Source organism: Cyanistes caeruleus, chromosome 4 (genome assembly GCF_971803275.1).
Source record: "Cyanistes caeruleus chromosome 4, bCyaCae1.hap1.1, whole genome shotgun sequence".
NCBI lineage: Eukaryota > Metazoa > Chordata > Aves > Passeriformes > Paridae > Cyanistes > Cyanistes caeruleus.
In genome coordinates this window covers 9,615,093-9,640,391 of record NC_141704.1, presented here as the reverse complement: position 1 = coordinate 9,640,391, position 25,299 = coordinate 9,615,093, and the positions used below count along the sequence as shown (strand labels likewise).

At 36.5% G+C, this 25,299-nt stretch overlaps 1 protein-coding gene across 10 annotated transcripts in view; it reads right to left on the bottom strand.

Moving 5' to 3' along the window:
• PCLO (piccolo presynaptic cytomatrix protein) overlaps positions 1-25,299 on the bottom strand; it is a 314,517-nt gene that overhangs the window by 78,896 nt on the left and 210,322 nt on the right. For 5 of the 10 annotated variants that reach the window (XM_023919013.2, XM_023919014.2, XM_086886614.1 and 2 more), the window contains exons 11-13: positions 5,849-5,957; positions 5,152-5,219; positions 2,463-2,674 (exon numbers count right to left, since the gene is read on the bottom strand). In XM_023919013.2, coding sequence (XP_023774781.2) covers positions 2,463-2,674; positions 5,152-5,219; positions 5,849-5,957 — 389 coding nt within the window. The remainder of the gene's footprint in view (positions 1-2,462; positions 2,675-5,151; positions 5,220-5,848; positions 5,958-25,299) is intronic. The other 5 variants (XR_015286096.1, XR_015286098.1, XM_023919016.2 and 2 more) reach the window with 3 other exon arrangements.

Sequence of the window (25,299 nt, the reverse complement as noted above, 5' to 3'; positions counted from 1 at the left end):
TTTATCACAGTCTCAGAGAGGGTTAATTTGTAAAGAGGGAAAGTATTTCAAGGTCGACTTCTGTAGGAGCTAAAGGATCTGAGGATGTAGAAAAAATAAGCAATCCATTCTTTATATTAGTTTCTACAGGCAATTTATATCCTGGATGTAATCTGTACTATAGAATGATCATGCTTTTACACTACAAAAGAAACAGGTCTCCACAAGATATTGTCAGCTCAAGGCTTCTAAGGGTTAAATCTCTGCTGTGATGGCTAATCTAATTTCAGTCTAATTACTTTTGGTACTCCTGCATGCACTCACACACCCTGTGTAAGAGATGTTGCTTTGTAATGCCATCATGCCATCACACATGCTCAGCCATCAGGTGAAACTGGCTAATGCCAGATTTTGATGCACTGTGCACTATTACTTTCTCTACTAATGTTAAATACAAGAAAACTGGCACTGCAGAACATGGCAGAGACTACTACATTTCTAGAGTGTATATTCTATACAAAAATCTTTTAAAAAGTACTTTCTAAAAATAAAAACAGTTGCAAAAACAAGATCTAGGTGGTTTGGATATTTAGTCTGTCATGATATTTTGGCAGGGCTGCAACCTGCCTAGAAATGCTGTCAGCCCAAGGCAAAGAGCAGTTCCAGAAAAGATGAGCTTTCTCTTCTAACAGAGCTCAACACCATTATAAACTTTGCCTGAAGTCAATGAACAGAAACTATACAAGTCAACAAGAGCTATGCTTATTATGAAAGAAATGCCTCTCAACATGGTTTTCACAAATAAGCAAAGAATGTTTTAAATATTTACCTGAGTAGTTCTGACTTTTGCATCTCCTACATAAAGACATTAGCTCTAAGAATTTTTTTGTTTCATCTTTATAAGCCTACAGCTGAATTTTCATAAAAGAATCCTACATCGTCTGTGATGCAGGAAATTAAATTTATGCATCCAACTTTAGGTGACCTGCTGGGAACCCAGTCTCCTCAAGTGGACAGAATGGGACACTTCTCCAGGATATACTGCACAGCAAGGACTCATGGATCTCAACCCACTGTGAATTTAGGAGTGTGATTCTACATTTCAGTGTAGATGGTGCACTAATAGCCCTGCTCTCTGTCTGCATTGTGATGACAGGTTTCACCCAGTCTCAGGAGCTGTACTTCAGATACATACTATTCTCAGTGGCAAAAATCATGCACATAGCAAACTAGTTTATATGTAAATGTATACAATATTCAGAGTATGCTGTAGTGAATCTAACTATTGACCTAAGGATTAAGCAATACTGCCACATCCCTGAAGTTAGATCCAGAAAGTATTGGCATATGGATTAACTTCTAAGACCTGAATTACTTTGTGGAAAGTTTATAGGCCTTGTGGCAAAACAGAATTACTATCCAAACCAAACTGATCAATAAATATCTTCCCAGTTTGTATTCAATTTCTGGATTAAAAAGATTTTTGTGTTTCCTCTTACATGAAAGTGATGTTGGCATATCAAAGAACTGTCTGAAATGAGCAGGCACCATTTTCTGGTTCTGGTTTATGCAATACCCAACTCATCTGTTCAAATCACAGGCATAGTTCCAGCAGCACAAAAATACAAATATAACTATAATGCAGTGGGAACCTGACAGTCCCCAAAAGAAATAAAGATGCAGTGTAAAAAATGTTTAGAAAGCACTTTGCAAAGTGAAGCATTGTGTGTCAGAAGCTGGATATTCAGGATGGCAGGCAGCATTCTTGCAAATTGCATAAGCAAATGCAGTCTTCACAGAACTGTGTTTCACTTCAGGTCTGGACTTTTTGACACAAAATGTAAAAATGTGGCAGATGATTTTATGATCTAGTTTTCAGTTTCAACTGTGAAAAAATGCTACTGAATTCCCACTCTTCCCTTTTTAGGGCTGCAGATGCACAAGAATTTCAGCTGAGGAATAGACGGGGTGTGGCAAAGAAAATGAGAAATTATGCTTGGTTCACAGGAATTAGCTAGTGACAAAACACATTTTAATGGTAAATTTTGTTTTCAATCTTTCCCTGGCTTTCATAGACTTACTTACTATTGCTATTATTCATAGCTTGTAACACTTTAACCAGTAGTTTAGTACAGAGAGGGAAATTATGGTCTTAGTACTATCAGCTCCTTTAGTGCAAATAGTACCTCACCACCATGTAAGATGCAGAGAAAAAGCAAGAGCAACAAAGGCTGTAAAGGGCAGTTATTTTGTTTAAAAACAATAATATTTTTGGGTTTTTTTAGAGAGGGACAAATGTCTTGGATAAAGCATGTAATCTTTCTTTATGTCCAGATTCAATATCTTAACAACAATATTCATTGTTATCCAGGAAATGAGTTTTCCAAGATATGCTGGAATTTCTTGCTATAGTAAATAAAATAAACAGGCAGTTTCTTCCTGTCATCAAAATATTCTTGCTCCATAACTTTGAAATTTCTTACCTTGCTGCTGTGCCGCTTTTTGCTCACTGAGGGAGAACCTGGCTGACCAGGGCTAGGAACAGCGCTGGAGGTGGCAGAAGTGGTTCCAGAGTGGATGTGAGATCCCTTTTCCACTCCTGAAGAAGCAACCAGAGGCGACTGCTGTAGAGAAACCTTTTGGAGCTCTGCAGCCAGCTGCTTGGGATCAACCCCTGGGGACTTCGCTTTATCTACTGGATTAAAGCAAGAGAGGCTTGTATTGATAAATGCCAGCACATCCAAATCCATCTTGCCACGCTACAGGGACAGCACAACAACCCTTGCAAGTTTTCATGTCATCTGCCTGTATACTTTGAAGGTACAAAAGGCATCCTATGAAAAATAGACATCTCTCCCAGAATATCGACATCCTAAATCTTTCTGTGCTACTTACTAGTGCTGTTTAGCTAACAAGCTTTTGGAGGAGGTACTTCTAGGTGAAGAAAAACAGACTTTGCTGATTATGTTGAATCAAACTGGAGCAAATTACAGTTTTAAAGTGTTCAATTCAATAACTGGTCCAGTTTCACTAAGTATACGAACTGTCTTGTAAAAGGTTTAAATCTCATTTAAGTTTTTTTAATCAAACAGACATTGAACAGAACTGCTCCTGAGATAATTTATACAAAAATAAAGAGAAAAAAGCCTCAAAACTTTACTTAAACAAATTAATCAAAGAAGAAAAATTGTAAACAAATGAAGACTAAAAGCCCTGATTCATCTTTCCTTGTTACTCACACCTTTTTTACGCATCTGTAGTAGGAGTCTGCCCTCTCTGCTGCCCAGGAATGAGTGGGAGGAATTTACCCTTTCAAGACAGAAATTTCTATTTAACACAGAAATGAAGTCAAGTTTCATATATGCTAGACTGAATAGAGTTAAGAGGATGCTAGGCACAGCTTGGTTCCCAGGCTCTCAGAAGTATGAGAGGTTTAAAACAAGACTTTAGCCTTATCCTGCCTTCTTGGCTAATTCATTTTTCTTTCAGAGAAAATGGAGATTGCTCCTCTCTGAAGTACAGTCTGCCAAACCTCAGAGGTAATGGCAAGAACTCTACAGAGTTGCTCCAACTTAGAAACCACTAGAAGATTTCCAGACTAGGAGGAAGCATGCCTGCAAGAATGGAAAAAATTTCTTTTATTTCTGTTCTTTCTCATTTTGAGTTTTTTTCATTCATCAAAAAGTTCTTTTATTCTAGTTTTTGTACTTTCCAAAATTGATTTCAGTGTCTTTTAATGTTTTTGGTGGTTTTAATCTGCTCACAAATTAAAAAAAATGGAGGTAGCTCTGCTTCAAGGCTCTGTCATACTTAGTCTTTGCTTTCAATTATTATCAATAACATCAATTTTCAACTAAAGGTAGCTTGATGGTAAATACATTAATAGCTAGGAAATTTTACATGGTTAGAAAATGGAGGATTCAATCCAGGTAATTTAGGTACTGATTAATAAAAGAACAGCCACAAAACCACAGAACCCAGAGCAGAGCCCTGGAATGGTGAGTGAAGGAATCTTAATCTGCACTGAGCTTGCTGAGGGGCTGCATTACTAGTAAGATTGTGGATGTTGATTCAAAGTTAGTTTAGATATGATGCATCCAATGACTGAAGCCTGAAGTTGTATTGACTGAACAGCAGGAAATTCCCCCAAAAGCACTGCCATCTTAGAACACACATAACAAAACTGACTACTTGCTATTGCATCCCTGTATCCAGTAAATGTTTTTTTTGTCACTTATAGCAGGCCACAAACCTTGTGTTAAGCTAACAGGTATTCTCACTGAGGTCTTTTCCAACACTGACAATTTTATGGTTCTGTGAACATAGGCCTTAGGACCTGTGAGTTATGTGGACTTGCTGCAGTTTGCTGGGAGCTTTGTTTTAGCCTCTCTGGCTGCAACAGCAAATGTCTAATGACCAGATGGCTATGACCTAAGTTTGTCTGAGTTACACTTCTCCTTGTATAGTGGTGTGGTATAGTGCCAATTTTTATTTATTTTGATATATAAAGGCACAGCTGTAATTGCACTGTGCAGACTGAAGCATTTATGACTCCAGATTAATAATGCAGGTTATAGGAGCAGGGGCCTGGGGTGACAGCAGAGTAGTGCAAATTTGGACACAGGATGGCAGACGAGGCCCTGGGGACACCAGCAACTCACTGGCTGGGTATTGACACAGGTGCAAACCCAGGGGCTGGGCAAAGCAAACTTTAGGGGCAACAGAGGAAAAAAGGACACCAACATATCACATGTAGAGTTCACAGCATCCAATACCCAGGTACTTTTCCTCTGGGCCACTCTGCCCCCAGCTTGTAGGGCTGCCTGGGGTTGTAGTGACCCAGGTGCAGGACCTGGCAATTTGTCTTGATGAATCTCATGCAATTGGCCTCGGTCCATCAATCCAGCCTGCCCAGACTCCTCTGCAGAGCTTTCCTCCCTTCCAGCAGATCAACACTCCTGCCCAAATTGGTGTTGTCTGTGCCTCTGCCTCGTCTTGCCTTTTTTTGTAAGGCATGGTCCCCTTTCTACCCATGACAATATTTGGTTTGAGCTTACAATACTAACATACTACCTTACCAGAGCTTACAATAGCGATATACCAGCTAATATCACATCCAGTTTTCAGTTGCTATCCGGTTCTATGGTATCAAAGCAATTTATTGTCTCTCACCTGCCCTTACTGGCTCATGCAGCTCCAGGTGCTGGGGATTCTCAGAGTCCGAGAGCATGTTCAGGTCCCTAAAGAAAGTAATTAGAAGCCTGAGACAAAAGAAACTCTTTCCTCATACCCTCATTATTGTATTAAGTAGGTAAATGAATAGTGGTTCATGACAGAAAGCAGCTCCCAAGCATGGTCCCTTCTTAGCTGATATATATTTGCAATGCTGTTAAAGAGCTGAGAGGAAAAGCTTCTTTTAAGGTGAAATCTTTAATGGATTTAATGCAAGTGTATGCATTTCTCATGATGCTTAAATGACTTTCATCTAAAGAATACCGATTTCACTAAAAGTCAAGTTATTACTAAATTACCTTTTTTTTCTAACACCTGTAAACTCAGTGAACTGTATGTTTATCATGAGAGGAGATTGTGGCCTGACAATGGAATCATCATTGTTTATAAAAGCATAATTACTAGCATCTGATTCAGTTTATCTCTCCTTCTGACTTTAAGAGAAAAACAGAACAAAAAAGATCTCCCACAGTCACAGCAAACTCTTGCTTGTTATTACAGTGATGCTTTGTCCTTACAAAGGTTCCACCTTAACAACTGTAAATTAAAATAAAAAAATTAAAACAAAACAAAAACAAAAACAAAAGCCATGAAAAGCCAAAAAGAAATGGAAACAGAAAGATGGGGAAAAACTCACAGTCTTACACATATTTCTGCTTCCCCACTCTGTTGAATAATAATGCTCTGGACCTCTTCATAAGTTTTCCCGGTCAAGGGGATGCCATTCCATTCCAGCACCTGCATTCCTAAAAAGGCAAAACAGCAAGAGGTCAAGGGCTTAGATTTTGACAAAGGCATCAGTTAGATTCTTCTTGCCTTGTTTTGACAAGACTATTTGGTGTGACAGTCAGTGAATGTTTTTAAATGGCACAGGACATTAGCAAAGCCCTTTCACTTCACACAGATTAGCCTGTTGAATGTTATTGTCCCTTCAGCTATAACTTACCTGCTGAAACAAGACAGGAGATTAATTCTCTTCATTCAAAGTATACATGCACTCTCCACAGTCTGGGTTGCATGATACCAAAAAAATTTCCAATGTCAAAAAACATGCACACCTACCAGCACAGCAAGAAATCAAAACATTCTATATATCAGACATTTCCTGGCCAGCTGTGGTCTTCGAAGATAACTGCTTCCTACAGTGACAAAATGCTGCAAAGAAGCTGAGCCTCAAAATGGAATTAATTTCTTAATATGATTAGCTAATTCTCAATAAATTTTCCTTACTTTGTACCATACAGAAATTTAAAAAAAAGTGAAGGCTGTTGGAATAACTGATTTTAATGAAAAAAATGTGCTTTTACATTTTAAACATCAGCCTGGTAGTATTCAGGTTTAAATTTTTCTTCCATATCTTTTTTCATAAAAAATTAACAAAACAGATGAACATACTTCATTGTGGAGGATATAAAAAGAACTATATTAATCAGGCTTAAAATTACTGAATACTGATCTAATTTTCTATGTCTTCCAAGTGTCCTAGGACTGAGTCAGGAGACTCAGTATTGTTCAGTGTATCTATATAAGAAAGTTTTATGCTCAGTATTTGCAGAGTCAATCCCTCTATAAATCATGTGAGGTATATTCTGATAAGAAATCTTTTGGTTAAGGTGAAATGCTTACACAAATCAAAACCTAGATTCATATCTGGGACTTACAACTGAGGTTCTGAGAAGTAGGTTCATATTTTGAATTAATTATTCATAAGGAGGACTCCGAGCAGATTAATTTCTTACAAATGTACAAATGTCAAAGTTCAAGCCCTTGGCTTTAGTGGGAAAAAATTGCTTAATGGGACAAGATACTGAATTATTAATAGTCCACTAAAAGCAATGCATTACAAAACATCTGAAAAACCACATCACTCACACAGCAAAGAAAACCACAAACACTTAGCTTGCTACCACTTACACAGATAAAACCAAGTCTTCACCTGGGTCATATTTTAATCTCAAAATCCTGTGCTGTTGCATATAACAAATGGGGAAAAAAAAATGAAGTGAAATGTGGAGATAAACTCATAGAAAAACATGCTGCTAAATCAAATATAATGAAAAAAAATGGAATAAATCAGACTAAATTATTTGACAATGAAAGAATATGAGAAATAAATACACACATTTATATTCCAAAATTTTCCATATGATTCCATGAATTAGGAGTTCAAATATCAGAATTTCTCATAACTGTTGTCAGCCAGAATTTATCATTTTGTTTATAGAAGTTTACAGAAAAACGAACAATGCAGAATAACTAAAAAGTGATGCTCAGAAGGCAGTAAAGCCAGCTGCCTAATGTCAAAATAGATTTGACAATTCCTAAAATTTAGCCACTTTCATTTACCAGCCATGATTCAAAAACATGATCTTGCTTTTGCTTGTTAAAGCAGATCTCATTTTAAACTCAGTTCCTCTGGAATAAAGCAACAATAATTATGAGCAAATTCATTTCCCCCTGATTTTCAGTTATACCAATATAACAGCATGAGCTTGGTGTTTAGACTTATAGAAAGGAAGGAAGTGAAGATATTTTTGTCTTTCTTTTTTAATGTGTGCCCTCAATACTATCATGGCATAGGATGCAATGTATGACATTATGAACCTCATAATTAAGACAAGCAAACCCACCACTTCCACTTTGTAGTGGCAAAGAGCAAGAACAAAAGCTGAAAGATTTAGAAATCTGAGAGAGCAGTTAACATCCTTCTATTGAAAAAAAAAAAATAAAATAATAATAATAATAAAAATCTTTATCGACAAAATACTATGAGCTCCTTGTGCTACTGTCCTGGGTTTATCACAGCCTGCTGGTATAGCTTCAGAAGAAAATTTACCAAGGGAGTAGTAAGGCTATCATCAACAACTCCCTTTAATTTAAAAGACTAGCAGGAAGAGCTTAGCTGAGTACCACTGCAGTGCCAGGATTTGGAAACCAAGTCTGATTTCCACTGGTGAGAGTTTCAACGGCGTGTGCAACAGCACTGCAGTCACTCAAGTGGTCAGAAGGGTCACACACACATGAAAAAAGCAACAAACTGAAAGGAAATGGAATTTCAACAGCCTTAGTCAACAGAGATCCAGGCTGTCAGTACAGGGGTATTTTCTTTTTTTTGTGTGCCTTGTAGAAGCATGACTGTTTAGAATCAAGCAATTTAAACATGACTGAACTGATCAGACTGATAGCCTTGGGTTTGAAGAAGAAAAAAATGCAGGCAAGAAGCTGATTTCTCTTTTCTCAGCATGTAACTGCTATATACATTTTGTTAAAAAAAACCAAAAAATAAAAAAGGTAATGTTACAAAGAAAACCTTCAGAAAGAATTCAAGTCTAATTAACAAAAAAAGGAAAAAAAAGTATTGGGAAGTCACAAGAGACGTATGATATGATTTTCTTTTTTTTTTTCCTAAAAAAAATCACATTCTGTCACTGGTCTTTGGTACTTGGAACATGATAGTCACATTTCCAGAAGTTTAGTAGGTAAAAAATACAGAAAAATAGGAAGATGAGAAAACTTGCATTGCTCCATGGAAACTCTGCTGATTGATGAAGTACTAGTAATTGTCCTCATAATCAAATACATAATCTCTTCTAGCATCTTCCTTTCATTATTATTTTATTGGGTGAGCAACAACTTATTTTTAGCAATATCAGCTCCCACACTCTCAATAAATATATCTTCCATTCCATCACCCGGGTGATAAATCTGTACTGTTAAACTGAATGTGGTTGTAGATATAGCATTTCTACTGATAAAACAGCACAAAACAAATTATAGAATATGCCAGTAGAATAGGTCTTTGTATTAGAGTTTCTGTCAACTGAAAAGCACAATATTTATCTAAGTTTTCACCCATCTTACATGATTTCTAATATTTTCTCTCCTCTTCAGACTCATTCAGACTCATAAGCTAGCTGCATGATTAAAGTTGAAATTGAAAGGAATCTGAAAATCATCCAAAGATTTGATTTCTCTAAATATGAGTCTTGCCATAGTTGATTCAAATACAGAAATATTAAACTGAACTACTGAACATCTCTTGAATTTTATTTCCCTTTGTAGCACAATGTTCATTACTATAAAGTTAATCTCAGTCACTTTGAATACACTATAATACTGCAGCCTCCCTTATTCAGTATAACCAAGGCATCCAAGAAATGGAAAAATTGATGTTTGCTGTGTCACTGAGTTTGTAAATATTTGCAGCTCTACTTGTGTCTAAAACCTATTAGTTTTACATTCATTTTAAAGTCTCAGAACTGCTGTCCTACTGGAATTTAAAAATATCTAAATATTACAGTCTTAGAATACAGCTTCTGATTTTGGTTGTACCATAGTCACAGATTGCTGGGGTTCATTCTCTGCTTCTTCATAGTTTGTGTTGTTTATTCTTATGCATAATAAACATGTAAGCTTGAATTGCATTTTTCACTGTTCTAATGTTCACAGAGGAAAATGAAATTCAACTCTATAGACTAGCAACTTCAATCAGTAAAATGTGAATATTAGTATCTTTGTATTTCATGTAAGAATTAAAATTCAGAAACATTACTTTGAAATCCCAGAAAGTGCTATAAAAGTTAAATGTGCACTCAGAATAAGAAGAAACAACATAAATTTGCAGTCTGACATTCAACACTAAATTACTTTACGGTCTATGCTCTCCAGTTATTTTTCTTTTATTTCTAAACCTTTTTGATGGTTCAAAATATGTTGATGAAAGTCAATGTGTTAATATATTTTCCCAAACTGCTGGGCATGAATCACACCAAAACTCATTATTTTCTGTAAACACCTTAACTTTCTCTTCCATTCATCATTCACACTCAGGCTGAATATTTTCCACTTATTACAATAATTATTATATAGACAACACTCATGATTCTTAAAAATGGATATGTTTTTTCTCGAGTAGAAATTATATCATGGACCCTCCTAAGCCTCATGGCTGCTATACCACTATAAAATGACATTTATAAAAGTATGGCCAGAGCAAATCAACCTTGTATCTGAGGTGTACTTGGCATTTTTTGGCAGCTATATGCCCCAGCTCTGGCACATGATTCCATAGATCACCCTTCAGTCTGAACCATGCTAGAGCAACAAGTGATGATCTGCTTGCATTTGTGTGACCTAATTGAAGTTCTTGCAAGTCAAATGAAGCTTAGAGTTACTGTTTATGAAAACAAGCATGATATAAATGATAAGCTGATAGAGCTTTCACCATTACTACATCCTCAAAGATTAGTTTACATTAGAGTTGCAGACAGATGATGAGTTATACCATGCTTAACAAAATGTTGTGGTGCATTGTAATTATTCAGTGTTTTAGAAAAACAAGGGTTTTTTTTTTTCAGCAGTGCTCACTGAAGCAGAGTGTATTTACTTTTTTTTCAGTAACATCATATAAGAGATTATAATGATTTTGCTAGAGAAATAAGCATCCTGTAAAATGTTGTAATTGACTTGAAAGTCTTAAACAACTCATTATTAGGCTATGCTCAAAAAAAACCCTTCTACTTTTAAAAACTATTTTTTAAATTATTTAAATTTAAATAAATAAAATTTATTTAATTATTATTTTCAGATTTTTTAAAATATGTAATAATATATGATAGAATGAAAAAGTCTGTTAATTCCAAGTCACCTCAGGATTCACTTAAACATCAGTGAACAACGAGGCTGCAGGAATTTCTCTTTGCTGTCTCTTTCATGAATGGTAAATAGCTAAAACCACTGTTTTCTTGGGAGTTTAATGCCAGATAGGAATTTATAGTAGTATATCCCTGCCTGCATTATATATTTATATTTGTGGATTCTGAATTCAGTGAGGTTTATTTCAATTTCCCTTTTTGAGGAATAATTTATTCTTACATCTTTACATATATGCAGTTCTGTGAGTCTTCTTTCATTTACATTTGTGAATAGAGTGATATTTGGGTTTGAAATTTTCCTTTGCAGTGGCAAGAATCACATGTCATGAGATGCAAACAAGCAGTTCTTGAGGTAGTTACAGTGTATGCCTAAGAATCACTCTGTCTTTATTAGTTAGCTTCTATTCTGCCTACGAATATAAATTATGGCAGCAAACCTGTCAAAGTCTATATAGAACACTCTTCTATTGTCATCACGAGACCTCTCCCAAAGATTGTTCAATGGTCTTGGGAGTCTGAGGTCACTTGGCTTGTTCTGCCTACAGAAGAGGTGACTGAGGGGAGCTCCAGTCATGGTCTGCAGCTTCCTCACAAGGGGAAGTAGAGGGGCAGGTACTGACCTCTCTGGTGACCAGTGACAGGACTTGAGCAAATGACATGAAGTTCTGCTGGGGGAGTTAGGCTGGATCTTAGGAAAAGGAACAGGCCTCTCATGGAAGTGGTCACAGCACCAAGATTGCCAGAAGCACTTGGACAAGACTCTCAGGCACATGGTGTGATGCTTTGGACTGTCCTGTGCAGGGGCAGGCATTGGACTCGATCATCCTTCTGGGCCCCTTCCAGCTCAGGTATTCTGTGATTATATTCTGACTCCAAATGAAATATAAGTGCAAATTTATGCATGTAGAGCACCCGGAAGAATTTTGCTGGGAGAAAAGAGTGATTCATAGCACATAGGTTAGCATGTCATCAAGATCCTAATTCATTAAAATGCTGTTTCACAGGACACTTTGCTCAGGTAAGGAAAAGCAGCTTAAGGCAGAACCATACTTCAGCAGAGCACTGACTTAATCAAAGTGCAGCCTGAAACAATAAAAAGACTATCAGGAAGATAAAGAACAGGGAAAAGACCCCAAGATAAGGAAAAAGGACAAAGTAACCCAGCAACATTTTCCAGTAGGGGTATGAGGTAGAGAAACAAATGAGAACTATCAACTTCTGAAAGTGTGCACCAGGTACATCTTTGAGACCATCACACAGCTGTCAACTTACGAACCCAAAGGGTGAGAAGTAGACTCAGCAGCTGGCATCCCTTGCTCTCTGGACACACCACTTGCATATACACATCTTGGTGCTTGGGAGAGAAGGGGTATATTTGAAATATAAAACAGAGAAAGAACTAATGCCAAAGTTGCTCTTAAATGAGGACCCCCAACATGCTGAGTCTCTTGGGGCTTTCTGAAGAGGCTGGGGGGTCTAACTCTTGCTCCATGAATTCCTAGATGGTCTCCAAGACTGAGACTGCAGAGGCCACTTCAGAAAATAATGGAATTATTAGGATAATTTAAATACTTAAAGTGTGCTAGGAATGAGCAAAGGCCATGGTTATGCATCACATGCCAATGCTACTTAAGGTCATATAGAAACAAGAACAGAAAGATTTTGTAAGTAAACACCAATATTAAGCAAAAAATCAAGTCTTAATGAGAATGGCTGAAGACCTCAAAATGCCAGTCTGTCACAGGGAATTGAGTGATCTTTACTTGATGTGTTTTATTAGGAGTCACTCTGTCGATAATCATCCTCTGTACCCTGGGAGTAATTTTACAGTTCTGACACTATGTGATTATTCAAATATAAAGTAGAATTTACTCACTATTATCTCATTTTTGAGAGTCATGTAACCTGAAAGATAAGGAAAGTGAATACAAATGTATTGCCAGTGCTATGCAGTTCTCATGACCTGTATGTATCTATTTTTCATGTAATGCATATAATTCTCCTTTTAAAAAAAAGTTTTTTGGAAATTATGCTCTTTGTAACACAAGGTAAGGTAAATGCCTGATATTATCTCAGAATCAACTTAGCTAAATTTTTGTATCATTGGAATGACTATTTCAATGAATATGTTTTATGTTTCTCTTGTAGAAGCTAAATGTATGTTTGTACAAATTCCTGACATATACATGTCCAGAGATGTAGAAAGTATGCAGAAAAATTTTGTTTGATTATTGACTGGTTTCAACAGCCCACAAGTGAAACCATAAGTGAAACCACAAGTGAACCACAAGTGAAAATGCATAAAATTATCTTTTTTATTATTCTTCATCTAAGTTTGAATGGATTTAGAACAATAAAGAAAAGAACATGGAAAGCAGTATGTATGTCTGCAGGGAACAACTGTCATGCACACACACACAGCTGCTTTGGTTTTACCTTTCTTTGGGCTTAGAGTCAATGTGCCAATTTTTGGCTGTAAAAAGGTACGTGTCTTGCCTCAGTAGCTCTCTAGGAATTTTGGGTAGTTAATTAATGAAGAGAGGCAAGTTCCTCTTAGGATGGCTCATCTCAACTGACACCCATTTGGAATGAGATGAATCACATCCCTTGGGTATCCTTCTTCCACTTATGGCTAGAAAAAGAGCCCATAATACAAGGTGAGGTAAGATATTTACTTTCTAGACACCTAAAAATATGTGTATTGATTCCTTCCTTTGTCATCTAAAGTGATAAATCTGTCCTAGAAAATGAAAAGGACTTTTTTTTCTCAGTTTAGCAAATTGACATCTGTACCTTATCAATGAGAAGAAGGAACTGAAAGATAGAGAAACTCAGGTGAAGGGAATTAATGGGGCACTATCAGGGACTGAGCTGTTAGCTCTGCCTCTGCTACAAACAGCCAGGTGAGCAGCACAAGCACACCAGTCCCTTTGTGCCTCAGTTTCTTTATATGTTAAAAGGCACAATGGAAAGATAATGTTATTGAACATTGATTTTGAGATGTCCGAGTGACAAGTGCTATTAAAATTAGTGTAAAGCTAAGTGAACCAAAAATCTTACTAACAACAGAGTTGTAGGAGGTAGTACTTGTGAAGTATTAAGGGCTGGGTATTAACTCTCCAACTTTTGTATCCATATAACTCATTCTTAAAGGAATTTAGTGATAAATGTTAGGATTATTCAACTTTAAGAAGTACAGGTTCCAAATGTGCTAGAAAAAATGAGAGATAGTAATAATTACCTGTTAGAACTAACCATCATTTTAACAGAAAGTTGAAAAATTGCAGGATTTCAGTTTTCAATAATTACTTGTTTTTCCAAGTTTAATGATAAATGGAGGCACAAAACTCATTTTTAGGAACATCTGATTAGCAACACTAATGATAGTCCAATTTTGGTGCTGGGTTCAGAGCAAAAAAGTTCCCTCATGATGTTAAGGCTGCTTGGCTCAGCCAAGATCAGAGGTCCCAAAGCAGCCTTTCCTGGAAGACCAAGCATTGTCTTGCTTACAGGAAATAAGATTTAAAAAAAAAATTTGATTTGGTTAAATGTGATTTGCAAGTAGATTTTATGAGTAGAATCACAGAGATCTAATCTATGTAGGTATGGAAACTTGTGCATGGTCATATTTAAGGGTGCAGTTTAACTGGCTGTACTGGTTTTGATGTGATAGAGTGATCTCCTCCCACCTCACTGCAGGGGAATGAGAGAAAGGCTGCGTGGGGCATAGCTGCCTACCAGGGTAAAATCAAACCTACAGAGCTGCAACACAAATTAGAGAAAGGAAAGTGAGCCCCTGCAACGACTGTCATACATCTCACTGAGAATGGTCCATGATACACAACTAAAAAATAGTCTTAAAAATAATATAAAACATATAAATTTAATTTCAAATAATTTAAAATAATTCATATTCTTCTCACTATCTTAGAATGTAATTCTGTTGATGTTTACACATCTCCAACATTCTTGTTATTGTCAGCTGAATATTTTTTTGTTAACATCTCTTTATACAAATTTGATCTGCGGTACTCGATCAAAGAAGCAGCATTACTCTTATAAATAGTTTCACTGTAATAAATGTAGAATTCATGCATGATGAAATAGAATTGCAAATAAGTGATGCAGGATTACACCCATGGTTTTGTCATTCTCTGTAGGGTTCTTTAAAAGAAATTTGAATGCACAATTGCTGAAGCTATTCTGTACAAGCAAGATCGGATGGTGATTATCTGGCAGCTATACACCTAATCAACTTCTATGAATACTCACATGCATACTGATTAGCAGCAGCTGTTATTTCTTCTCATTATCTACACTAAAACAAATGAACTCTTACCAAGCAGTCCCTGTGTATTTATGTGTTTCTTACAATCACAATTAATGTACTGTATTCACCATGTAAGCATCCGGAAGAAAAGCAAAACAAACTTACGATACCACATTCCTTGACTGATAGCTGTAGTTGTAGAAATTAAATTTTTGCCACTCCAGGGAAAGTAGTTCCTCTTGGGAGAAGTTGCTGTTACCCCAAGCATGACACTAGAATGCCCTGCAAGGCCCTGCCTGCAGCTGGTGACCATTGAAAGGAGGACAGGGCTGGTAGTTCAGGGCTCACTTTCAAGTCTCCTGAAGGGACATAGGAGCTTTTCTGCTGAAGCAACAGCATCAAAACTCATAAGGAGTAAGACAGCCTATGACATGTGGTTTATGTTCTTGAGATGTGTCGAATGATGAGCACTGGGCTTGATGGAACTGTGGCAGGTACAGGTAGGAAAGGTGCTGGAATGATGTGTCCCAGCCCAAGTGCTTTGTGACCATGGGGTGCTGCAGGTACTTGACCCACTGCTCCTGCTACTGCACTGCAACCAGAAACTGCTGCACAAACAGGCCACCCCTTGTCCTGCAACAACAATAAGCAATAAGCCTGTCTGCTTTGATGCTTTCGTTGTCTCCACTTAGCAGCTACACACTAGCCCTAAGACAACCTCTCCCCCCAATTCTTCAAACTTGTGTGTTTTAATTACATATCAAAATGACATTCAACACTGAACTTTTACCAAACTCCTAGCACGGCATCCCCACAGTAACTTTACTGGGTATTGCAGCAGCTTATTCTCCTTCAAATACATGCCCAAGTGAGATATCAAGCATTATTTTTTTAAACTGTCAAATATAAATGTTAAACTGACATTTCATCTGTAGACTCAAGCTTGAATGTATATTATGGGTCAACAAGGACAAAGGAGTTTGATCACTTCACTGCTTAATCATTTAAGGCTTCTTTCATTTCACCAAAGCTCTTGAAGATGTCTGAGTCTTTTTCCCAGGTGTCAAATATTAAAATTATTAGTGTCAAACAGTGTTCGAGAATAAAACAATCACCCCTGCTTTTTTTTAGCATCAAACCACTAAATATTCTTTCCAAGGCAAAAGGAGGAAAAATAGCTGCTGTATTTAACAGAATAAAAGTCACAGATTTTCTTTATTCTACAGAAAATTTAAGTTCAAGGATCCTCCACTCAAAGCTGAGCAACTGTATATGTGAAATATTGTGAATCAGTTATGCAATGGTAAATAGGCAAAAATAAGCTAAAAATATATGCAAGAAGTAAAAGATGACAACTGAAACTGCAAATCCCCCAAACACACTGAATACAATAAAAGAGTGAGTCACAAATTATATTTTATCCTTTAGAGATGAAAGTCTTTGAGCAATTCTTTGGTGAAAAGTATCCAAGGAATTGCTAAATTGCCTATGAACTCATACCATTTCAAAGGCATTTCTTTATCTTCACCAAAACTAATAATAACTTTCTCTAAAAGTAATGAAACAGATTCATGTAATTTGATTTTTTTTTAACAGATGATAATAAATATTGCATTGAATTACTGAATCATAATACCATAGAATAGTTTGGGTTGGAAGGGACCATTAAGATAACCTAGTTTCCAACCCTCTGCCATGGGTAGGGACACCTTCCACTAAGCCAGGTTGCACAAAGCCCCATCCAAACTGACCTTGAAACTTATACAACAAATTTTAAAGAAAATAATAAAAGTCCAATCCCTTTTCACCAATTCATTCCAGTGAATGGAAGCAAAAGAAATACAATTTCCAACTATTTTTCTTCTTTGTCCTTTGCTTGGAGGTCTTCAGAAATACTCCTAATTCTACTGTATCTCTCTTCACAGGCAAATGAAAACTACCAAACCTATAATGCATCCTGAAAATCTATAAATGGAAACTGGAGATGGAAAATTGGTTTCATTCAGAAAGCATCTCTTCAAAGCATGGAGTTTTTCAAATTGGAATTCATCAAACTGACCATGATTTTGCTTGTACCACTGAATTCAGTGACAGCTGAGAACGGAGCACGATGATCAAATTGCAATTCTAATACTAATGCTCATGTTGCAGCTAGGGATGATGCTACTGGAAGGGCAGGCTCAAACAAGCAAGAGGAGATATTGCATCCTGCAACACATATAAACATGATACATCTATACAGATATCACAGGTAGATATGTTTAATTTATGGTTTCTGCTGGCTCATCTGATCAGAGAGATATACTCTTTTTTTCTTACCTGTTTTGCTTCCTGAAGAACATGACATGCAATCAGGTGATCACTAACAGCTTGTTCAGGAATATCAAATCTTTGCAGTATCACTCAGTATGGAAGTCATTGTAATAGTGCATAGTCCAACTCCTTTTTGCTAATATACTCTGCAAGTGTACACTTACTGATATAAACCCCTTGGGCTAAATGTTTTGTTGACATAGTCATGGTTTCTATGGAGAGAGATAGTTATGTCCATGCAGCTGTAGTAGTAAACTTGCTTAAGGATGGTCTGGAATAATTTATGGGACTGACAGAATAGCTAATTAAATTTCACCCGTAAACAGATCAGAACACTTAGGTGCGGTAATTTAGTTTTATGTGTTGCTATATTGCTGCAATTGAGGAAGCTGTGAGATGACCCCCATTCATAAATTTAAAGCCATCAAATACAGAAGTCTTTGTATTACCCATGGGGCTTATTAAGTCTTCACCTTTAAACAATGCATATTGCATCCAAAGATATGTGATTAAGATATATATTAACAAATATAGGTAGATCCCTTTTTAGATGCCTTGCATAAGCATTCCTGTAACACACACTCAGAATGAGGGAGCTGGGCGCTGTCCATTAGGTGGCACCAAATTTTTCCGTATCTATGGAAAGTGCAGACAACAGAGAAGTGCTTATCTGGTGTAGCTGTCAGGTGCTCTCCTAGCTAGTCTCCATTCAGAGACAAAACATCTGAGGTGGCATTGCAGCCCATCCATGTGCACCATTGAAGGGTATTCATCCAGATAGAGCAGTGTGTGCTTCATGCTCATCTGCTGTAAAGCTGTTTCTATCATATCTACCAGTCTGCCTGCATCATATTCTACAAGGATCACTGTCATGATGAAAGGTATTTTCAGCTCCTTTTTTGGATCTTCACTCCTTCAAAACAGTGGGAAGTGTTTTTCTTGTCTCATGTTCTCTACAGCTATTTAATCAGAAGAAAGCCCCAGCTTTGCAGCTAATCAGTCAGCTTCTACCGTGTGAATTGCAGAGGTATTACTATCACTGAGATAGGCTGATACCTCTGGGAATACTACAGTGGTCTGCAACTAAGATGCTGAAAGATTTATCTTTTCTTTCTTTAGTACCAAGACTAAAACTGTTTCTACTTTCCCATTAAAACCAGTCATGAAAGTAATTTCCTAGAATTTTGATTCCTTTTATCCTTTCACACACTCAGGAACTCTCAGTTCTTTCTATTCAGTTACTTCAGACCCATCTGAAAAGTATAATCAAGCTAATGTAATACATAACTTTGCTTTAGATGTAAGTCAATGCTTATTTCTACTTAGCAGTTCCAAAACTGTCTGTATGAGCAGCAAATGTATGAATTATATGGATTGATTCCACTTCACCCACACTATGACAGAACTCATTTAGCAAGTGTGGAGCTCTCACCATGATGAGCATTGCCTGGAATGACTCATTTCCTTTTACTGTCATCTTAAAGGTTAATTTCATGGGGTGCTGTTCAGCACATTATCTAGTAACTAAGAAATAATGAAATCTTCTGTTCATTGAGGTGACTGGTCAGCACCTGCAAATGGCCCTGTCATTGTAAATGGCACTCATCTTCCCCATGAAAATAGATTCTAATATTGAACATATATCATGAATATAAATGATGAACATGGGAGTTTGTTTTTCACCACACTGCTTTCCTCTGTTTTCACCTTTCCTTTCCTCTAAGTAGATCATCCTTATGCCTTTTTCTCCCTCTTCCTGCTCTTTTTCACCTTGTGGATGTCATATCGTGCAGCCTCCCCTTCCCACACAGGCCTGTCCCATATTTATTGTGCATTTGTAATGCAGTCTGACTGCACATGGGCAGTATAAAAGTTCACAAGCCTGGGAAAAAGCAACCTGGGTGCTGCTGTGCAATACAGCAGTTGTTAGAAATCTGGCTCTGATGAGAAGTGCTCAGAAAGAGGAATTGCCTCTGAAAGTTGAACCCTCATAGAACAGAGCTTGAGGGCAGTACTAAACTAACCTTCTTGTCTGGGTATCTTTAAAGGCTGTTCTAGCCATGCTTCCTCATGATGAGAGCTGTTTTGGAATGGGAAGGGAGCAGAAGCACATGAACAAGCAAAATTACTCCAAATCTTTTCCCTGTGTCTTTGAGTTTATTTTTGTAGATGTGTATTACTGCATCTCTATTCTGTCCTTACTGGCCTCTTAGCAATAAATTTATGAACAGGAAAGAAAAACAAATCAAGCCAACAAATAATACTTTACTCTTCCAAAGACTAAGGAACAACACTAAGGTACACTCTGTTGTACACTCTAGTACAACAACTAAGGAACCACTCTGCTACTACAGGATGATTGTTCTTTATCCTCAAATTACCTGTATCATCTTTAAGGCCTTATGGACATTTTAAAATTCATGCTTATTGGTAATTAGCATTCCCTTTTGGTTTGGCAGCAATAAGTCTCCAGGGAAAGGTCCCTTACAGTCAAAATTCATAGGTATATGCATAATATTACATAGGTAAGTGGATATTAGGTGGAATTCTTCTTCTCATTCAGAAGTATACATATAGCTGCAGCCTCATTATTCTGTATCTATGTGAAAACTTCCCTAAAATTACAAATAACTTTTTTCTTTACCTCTATAGTATCAGAAGGCAGACATTTTTCTCCTATCATTCTGTATGAAGTCTTACTATTACTCAAAAAATCCAATTTAAGATCTGAATGAAAGTATAGAGTTCTTCTACACATTTTATTTTGGACTGACACTGCTAACATTGAAAGAGAGGAAAGATTAACATTTTATAAACATAGGAATAAGGTACTTAGTAGAAATAAAAGGTTTGTGACATAACAATACACTAAAGAACAATCCCTTTTGTTAAAGTCAGTGTAACACACCAAAAAAAATTTGGTTGGAATGAGGATCACAGTGCTGTGACTGGAGCATTTCAGGGGTTCATTGGAAATAACTCTTAAGAAAGCTCCTGTTTCCTAACTATGTGGTTTGGGGAATAAATGGAACATGTGCAATAATGCCAGGGGAAAATGTAGAGATCAATAAAAAGTATGTGTGTTGCACTTCTGCATTCCATTAAGACAAAAGAGTAGTTTTCCCAGATAGTACCTGAATTACCAGACTAAAAAATAACTTAGGCCTTATAATTTGGAAGATGGATCAGCTGAAAATGAGAAAGAAATATCCAAGTAAAACCAAAATGGTCCCAACCACTTGTTTTTAATGAAATTCAATAGTTAGCACCATTTCAGACACAGCTCTCCATAGAAGCAGAAGTATCTGAGCAACTCAACATCATCTGTGTTGGGGAAGGCCCAGAACTGAGGTTTCTTGTTCCCTTGGCATGTACTGAACCACTGCATTCTCCCACAAAAGCAGTCAGGAGCAGCTACACCTGTTATGATGACTTGGAAACACTCTACATGTTTCAAATGCAGCGTGAACCACTTCACAGATGCGGTGTCCTTTCGGAGACTTGAGCAGAGCTCAGACCCTGGAGAACATAAATGCTACCTGCCCATGTCTGCCAGACACCAAGGCTGGCTGGCTGAAATCTCTTTGCCTTCAAGTCTTTTACATTTTATATTCTAGTTTGATTCTGCGTAAGAAAATGTCAGGACATGCTGACTTAAAAAATGTTCATTCTGCCACATATTATTCATGAAATCTGATCTCCAATATGCAGAGGAAATAGCTATACTATAAGATTATTGTTATCCTATTGAATTGAATGTGTCTGCACATCCTTGAATTTTCTAATCAATTAGATCCCCCACAACCACCCAAATCATGACTAATTCAGTTTTTCTAGAAGTGATAATATTTAAGTACCTAAAAAAAAAAAAAACCAGTTTGAAAAGTTACCTAGACCTAGATTAATGTACCTATAAGGTAATTTCATAAGTTTTCAAATGGACCATAAAATCCAAAGATCTTAATAGAATTCCACTTGCTACTGTATTTAGAGAGATATCAAACTGTTCTGTGCCTATTTTGAATCTGAATGACTCCATTACAATCAAGGAGAAATAATACAGACCCCAATGAGTTTTGCCTGAAACACTGTAGGGTCTGTACAGGAAAAAAAAACACAACACATTTTCCTAATTTTCAAGCAATATTTCAAGCAAACAATTAACATTTTTTTTAATTAGAAAGTTCAAACATGTCTGTTATCAGCTACTTTTAGCAAGGTTTAAAGGAATCACCAAAATTCTTGATTCTTTAATAGAGTTCTTTTTTTCCAAAAGGTTTTTATTTTGTTGGAATGTGTAGCAAAAATAAGGATTTAAGACTCAATTTCTGTTTGATGAAATGTTTTCAAGCTTTAGTCATTAATAAATTAGATAATTTGCAATTCAGTATCTTCAATTTCAATTGAATTTTAAGTTGCATTTTTACAGTACAAGTACCATTTATGTAGATATTTTTCATGCAGAAATGTGAAGTCATATTTACCTAATTTTACATGGTAATCCTCAAACATCATAATTATAAACCTGGATAAAGTGTAATCATTTTTAATCAACATTTTTCTCTGTTTAAGGTGAAATTATACAATCACCTGTTTATTTCTTCTCAAAGAAATCTGAATATTCCCATACAAGATTTTCCCAGTCATATCTTATGTATGATCTAATTAGGTTTTTGGAATAGAACATGCTTGAAGAAATTTGACTGAAGATGTAGCTTTATCCCTGCATATCTTGGAAGCAGTAATTAAATCCATCTTTTCTCCAGCATTGCCCAAACCAGAAAAGCCACAGACCTGCTGCCACTTCTGCCAGTGTGAATTGGGAGCACTGACACAGAAACACACCTACGTCTTCTGAGAAAAACACATCCGCTTGATTTTAATACAGTGTCTTAAAAATAGTGAAAGAAGGACTTAAACTCTTCCATGGAGACAACTGAGCCTTACAAGTACTCACACAGAATGTAGCAGAAGAAGAGTGAGTACTCAAGAGTAGGATGGGAATGCTGGTCCACATGGCTGGGTGGGATCTGTCAATGTCTGAGAAGAACCACAAGGCACCTGTGATGTGTGAGATCCCAGAGGACAGCAGAAAGCTGCATGGTGCCTGCAGGAGCCAAGAAAGCTTTGTGGGCAGCCTGATGACAACACTACCTGCTGCTGTACCTGCTGTGCTCAGAGAAACGGGGCTTCAGGCACATTCTCTGGAAGCATGGAGGGCTCTTTCCAAAAAGTACCTGGATGTTCTTTCTAACAGGAACTGTTCATCAAGGTCCTGAAAATTAACTACTGCCAAAAGCTGTGCATCTGAAAATTACTAATTGCATAGCTCCACATAAGTAGTACTTTACAATAGGTAGTAGTAGTTTACAATACGATATTAGTGAAGTGTTATTGAAAGCTAGTTCTGACACCAATGACATTTACCAGTGATCTTCCACAATTTGTATGATAAACCATCTGACAAATGTTTTTCTCATGACCTTTGTGATAGTTCTTCACTTCATTAACTCTGGAATATCTAGTGACTGTATTTGCCTCTTCCCTCTGATTGAAGTATCCAGGTTATTTTTCTTGTTTCCATAAATCAGATTTATCAATTTAAGACTTAAAAATAATCCCTCCCCATAGGGATGTTTTGATAAAATTATTTCTTTGTTATTAAGAATCCAAATTCCTTTTACAATTTGTATAATATGCCTTTTCTAGCAAAATAGATTTGCATCAATAATTAATTGTTCAAAAAGTTATTTTCAGAGTTGTTGATCATAAAGAAGGTATAAGCTAGACTAGTTTATGTGGTACATAACAAGACTAAATATAGGAGTGGAAAAATCGGTAGCTGGCATTATGCAAGGGGCTGTATTTTTACTGGTCATATGTTTATATTTAATGCTTCTTTCCCATAGCTTTACAAAATTTATAAGTACACCTTATGTTTTCCCTTCTGCTTTTGATTAAATAAAAAAAAATCCTAAAAATTCAGTCTTTACAGCTGCTCAACTACTTGCTAGATGCAAATTACTCACCAACATCTCTTTGAAGTGCAGATTTTTGATGCACAAAAATTAAATATACACCAATTACTAGGCAGAAACATTACAAATTCATATTACCTGGTTTATCTCATCGTAACTAGTATTTTTAAGTATTCAAGAATTTTCCTAATCAAGTATCCTTGTAAAATCCCAATTGTATCATTTTGACACCATAAGATTAAACTAAAATTCCTTAAACAATATGTTCTATATTTTCTGAACAGGGAAAAGTGCTATTTTCTAAGTGTATTTCAACCACTACAAAAGAGGTTTAGTAAATAAAGTTGTGCACAGTGTTACAGTAACCAGCTCTCAATAAATTTCCAAGCCAATCTTTTATACTGCAATTATTTCTACTTCCACTTCTTTCTATAAGTGCCATACAAATACTGAAACAATTCACATTCCTTCTGATAATTCTTATTTCTTTCTCATATCTTAGCCAAAGGCCAAACTAAACTCTCAGAACAGCTCCACTCCTGCCATGTTAAGAATGGAACTGAGACCACTGTCAGTGGTACAGTGGAAGGAAAGGCTAAACCAGGGGTTTTTATGCTAGCATGTATTAGGTTAATTCCAACATGTTAAGTGATACACTTTGGCAAAGTGTCCTTTCTACTAACTTCATTTAATTTAAAAAAATTATTTGAAAACATTTAAAGGCATTTTTTTATATATTGAATGTCCATTGCCACACTTAACAAGAATAATTCTATACTTTGACTGTTACCTATGAAAAAGTACAAGGAAAAAAAAAATACATGGATGAGAGGAGCACAACTATGTAAATTAAGATTTACAGCTGAAGGGGTTATTTAGGATTTTTAAGATTGAGTCCTTTCTAGAGATCTTTAGGGCAAAGCTTACAACCAAACAATGGCACTACCCTGTTATTTTGTGCAAATTATCTTTGATAAAGACAGTTTCTGCTGGGACAGAGAAACCTGAGCCTGTTGAGAGAGCAGAAACCTGATGTTAAGAGCAATATCTCTTTTCTTCTGTCCCAGCAGAATAAGCATGGATAGCAAAATAAATCACAAAGACTAACACTCAGAGAGCAGGGTAAAGTTAATACATTTTTTCCAATGCAGTAATAAGTTAAAGCCGCCAAACTGCAAAATGAAAATGGAAATGAAGGATGGAAAGATTATTACTGGACATTTAAGACTTGATCCATGCTTTTTTTGATAATTTTTCCTTGCCTTCTTGTGCTCCTTTTAATTTTGTTTCATCATTTTTGAGCTTCTTCGTGCTATCTACTTTCTGCCAGAAGTGTAATTATCAGAGGGTCTCAAAAAGGGTTGCTGGCTTTTTACTATCTTTACCTCATGGGGACTGGAAAATGTGATACCCCAATCAATGTTTCCAATTTTAGCTGTCTAAACAGCAAGCAGTGGTCACTACAGTATTTTAAAACTCAGGAAGTCTTGGTGCCTATTGCACCTCCCACCAGTAAATGACCAGCCAGTGACTGATAAAAGATCAGCCAGAGTTACACTTGTGCTCATCTATAACTCGTGGGTAAAAGGGAGGTGTGACAAGGGTAGAGAGAAGGACTGTGACTTATTGCTTCTGTTCTGCTCTTCCAACTACTTAGGTGTCCATGACCATTCCAGTCACACTGCATCTTCCAAGAAACATGCAAAGCACGTCTGCAATGTGACAAGAGATAGCTTTGGTAAGATGGACAGCCATTATGTCTGTACTGCCTTTGCAAAAGACCATCTGAGACAGTCTGGCCTTGTTTTTCAGCATTTGGTGCTATATTCAAAAATGTATCAAACAACTTGTAGAAAAACTGTTAACATTTTCT